Source organism: Malurus melanocephalus, unplaced genomic scaffold (assembly GCF_030028575.1).
Source record: "Malurus melanocephalus ecotype Western Australia unplaced genomic scaffold, MMel_1.1 scaffold_318, whole genome shotgun sequence".
Taxonomy (NCBI): Eukaryota; Metazoa; Chordata; class Aves; order Passeriformes; family Maluridae; genus Malurus; species Malurus melanocephalus.
In genome coordinates, this window is record NW_026623550.1 from 319,631 (window position 1) to 323,078 (window position 3,448).

Consider the following 3,448-nt stretch of genomic DNA (forward strand, 5'->3'; position numbering starts at 1 on the left):
AAAAAAAATCATCTAACTGATTCGCTGGTGGGTCATGGAACAAACAGGCTTTTGAGTCAGAGTGATCCTGTGCCGCGGGTCTGGCCCGCACCCAAGGGCTGGGGCAAGTGCCCTGTGCTCCAGCCACTGGCTCAGATGCTCCGTRCAGAGCCCGTGGGTGTCAGRCTCCTGTGCCAGGGAGCAATTCCAKCCCTCTGTGGGGCCACTGGCACATGCCAGGGCATCCAGCCCTCACAGTAATCACCAATTACCCCACTCTGCTCGCTGCCCTGGGCTGGATCTTCGTCTCTGTGGGGCCAGGCAGGAATTGGGCAGAGATGCAGGCAGGGCAGGGCATGGAGGATGCAAGCTACAAGGCTGGGCATCTCCCAGAGCATCACTGGGAGTGCTGGGATAACTGCTCCATCCCTGCGGTCCAGGTGCTGGATTTGGAGCCTCTTGACAGAAGGCAGCAGRTCCCAGRTRTTASGGTGGCCATGAGGGCACTGAGCTGSMATGCCAGGGACCCTTGGGGATGTSTGCTCTGGGACAGCTCTTRTGRCACAGGAGTGATGGGARCCAGCACAGAGCATCTCTACATTCCCCAACTCCTCCCAGGCAGTGCAGTGATCCTTGCACCTCTGCCCCAATGCCCATCCACTGCCAGGATCTCTCTGCCCTTCGTGAGGGCTCTGGCACAGCAGAGATCCCTCACCCTGTGCCCTCTCTGCAGGTGGAATCTGCTGGCTGCAACAGGGGAAGGAGGCCAAGTGCACCATGATCCTGAAGACGGGCGTGACGTGGGAGGAATGCTGTGCCAACGGCAACGTGGACGTGGCCTGGTCTAACTACACCTACCCAGGCAACAAGATCAGCCTGCTGGGCTTCCTGGGGCTGGTGACCTGCCACCCCTGCAAAGGTGAGCAGGCTGGGAGGTCAGGGGACACTGTGGGGCTGAGCTCTGCTCAGGGGGAATGTGGGGAGCTCTGGGGGCAACACTCAGAGTCTGCAGCGCCGGGTGATTCAGCAGAACCGAGCTGGCCTGTTCCTCACAAGACAGGGCTTTCCTTGGTGGTCTGGGACAGCTCAGARACCCCAGGGATTGCTGACCCCACGCTCCTGCTGCTGCAGCTCCTGGATGGACGCTGCTGCGGGTCAGGGCTGGCTGTGTCCCCCGGCTGCTCTCGTTTTGAGTGTATTTTAGTTGCTCTCCCAGTGGAGCGGGATGCATGACCCAGGTCTTGGCCGGGCAGCCAAGTGCAGGSAGAGGATCTGGGGCTGGCTGTTCCCAAGTTAACCCCTCTGCGCTGGGGCCTCCCTCCCCTGTCAGAAGGAAACTTGGTCAGGTTTTTCTAAGGGAAAAAAAGATCTATTTCTTCCCCTCCGCTGCCCCTCGCTCCTCCCAGCGCGTGTGTGAAATGGCTTTATGTAACGGGCAGTTCCAGAAGTGGAAACTCTCCAGCTGTGAGTTCCAGCCCCGCCAGATGTTTTGGCGTGTGCCGGAGCCTGCGGATCCCCCAGCACTTGCGTGGCTGTGTGAGAACACGCTCGAGGACCTGCTGCCCGCAGGAGGCAGGAGCAGGGCTTTAAAAGGTCATGTTGTTATTTGCTTAAAGGGGAAAAGTTCCTCAACAAAACCACTTCCCCCCCGTGCCCTGGAAACCTTGCCAGGGCCACAATGGCAGCTCCTCAGGCCTCTCCTGAGCTTAGGAGCTGAGTGAAACCCTGGCCCCAGCCCCATTTCTGCTTGGAGGGAACTGGGAGCACTGGGATCCTCTCCAGGAGCTCCCCTGTGCAGTGGGGACAGGCAGCCCTCAACCAGGAGTCTGCACTCCCCTCCCTGATCTCTGTCAGGAGGCTGGGGGACACAGGGGGGGCTGCTGGTGGCCTCAGACCGTGGTGGGGGTCGTGATTCCAGAGGTTTATTGGCATCTGGCAGCAGGATCTTTGAGGAAACCGCTGGAGAGCCTGGSCAGCACGTGCACCGCAACCCCCCACCCTCAGCCAGCCCCTGCCTGTCCCATCCAGATGGAGCTGGTGCCGCTCCTCACCAGGCTCCAGAGGCCTCGGAAGAGGGCGGATTAGAGAGAGGAGTTGTTCTCCCACTCCCCAGGCTCGTGAGGCTGGGAGAGGTTACTCCAGGATAAAGCAGGGCTGCGGCCGGGGATGGTGCTGGCCGGACCCCGGGGGCTCTGCAGATGGGTCTCTGGGGGGAGGTGGAATTCCTGGCTCCAGCTGCTGGGGACACGGTGTCCCCCCCARGGAGCCAGAGCAGGGGGAAGCCAGGCTGCAGGGCTGGGGTCAYGGGCGGATTGTCCAACTGCTCCAAATATTCCTTGCTGGGATATTCTGGGTGATCGGACTCTGTTCTGCTGGCAGTCTCGCAAAGTGGAGGGTGATGAGGGTCTCGTTTGCTGTGGCAGCCCTGGGATATGGAGCTGTCCCCCTCTGTCCTGGAGTGCCCCGGTCTCAGCCTCCCCTTCCCAGCTGTGRAAATCAGGGAGCAAAACGGGAAAGTGTTTCCCAGCAGGGAATTTCCCCCCAGGGACAGCTGGGCCAAGCAGACAGGGAATTTCCCCTTCTTCCTTCTCTTTGTCCCCTTTCTCTTTTGCCCCCTCCTCCTCCTCCTCCTCCTCCTCCTCCTCCATGTCTCTTCTGGTGGCCCATCTCCTGCAGGGAAATCCCCCTCTGTGCCTCCCAGAGCTGCCAGCACACACCCTGTCTGCCGGGATCCTTCCTGCTGGGGCTCAATCCCCGTTTTGGGAAGCTTTTTGGTCCTGCCCCGTGTTCCTCTTCGTGGGTGCCGATGGATCCTAGCCGTGCCTGGAAGCTCAGAGGGAGTTTGGCTCCTTTGGGATGAGAGCTGGGTGTGCTTTGGGAGGCAAAGGGGGGTCCAGCTGCCCCAGCCAGATCCCCCCATCCCTGCTGCTGACCCTTTTGGCTCTCCCTGCGCAGGCACCAGTGTTTGTGGACACCAGGACTGTCCCCTGCTCCCGCTGGCGGCGGCGTGGGCAYGGTCCCGGGGCGCTGGCGGGACCCCCTGAACCTGGCCCCCGCGCTGGCCGGGAGGTGACCCGGGGGGACAAAGCATCTGCCTGTCTGGGGACCGGCGCTGGCTGCTGCCTCCCGCTCTTGTGTTCCAGTCACGGAGCGAGACAGGGCCGGGCATTGTCTGCYGGGAGCGGCATTCCCGATCGCCCGGACAACTCGCCGAGCCCGGCTCCTTCTGGAGCAACCGGGGGCCTTGTCGAGATAGATTTTTTCCATTGCACAAGAAAAAGAAAACGTCTCCTTCCAGAGAATAAATAGATGGGAARGAGTGAGCTGGTGCTGAGCGGAGCCGGGGCTCCGGCTGGGGCGAGCGTGGAGTCGCAGCCAACGACCTGCTCCTTGGTGGAGCTGAGCAGATCCAGATGCTGCCGGGACAGCGCGGCGTCAGCGTGTGACCCGGGGTGGGGGCGTTTGGGAC

The 3,448-nt window shown here is 61.6% G+C and overlaps 1 protein-coding gene across 1 annotated transcript in view; it reads left to right on the forward strand.

Annotated features, from left to right (window-relative positions):
- The window catches only part of FSTL3 (follistatin like 3), an 8,080-nt gene that overhangs the window by 1,313 nt on the left and 3,319 nt on the right, over positions 1 to 3,448 (forward strand). The window contains exon 2 of the mRNA XM_057377504.1: positions 713 to 898. Coding sequence (XP_057233487.1) covers positions 713 to 898 — 186 coding nt within the window. The remainder of the gene's footprint in view (positions 1 to 712; positions 899 to 3,448) is intronic.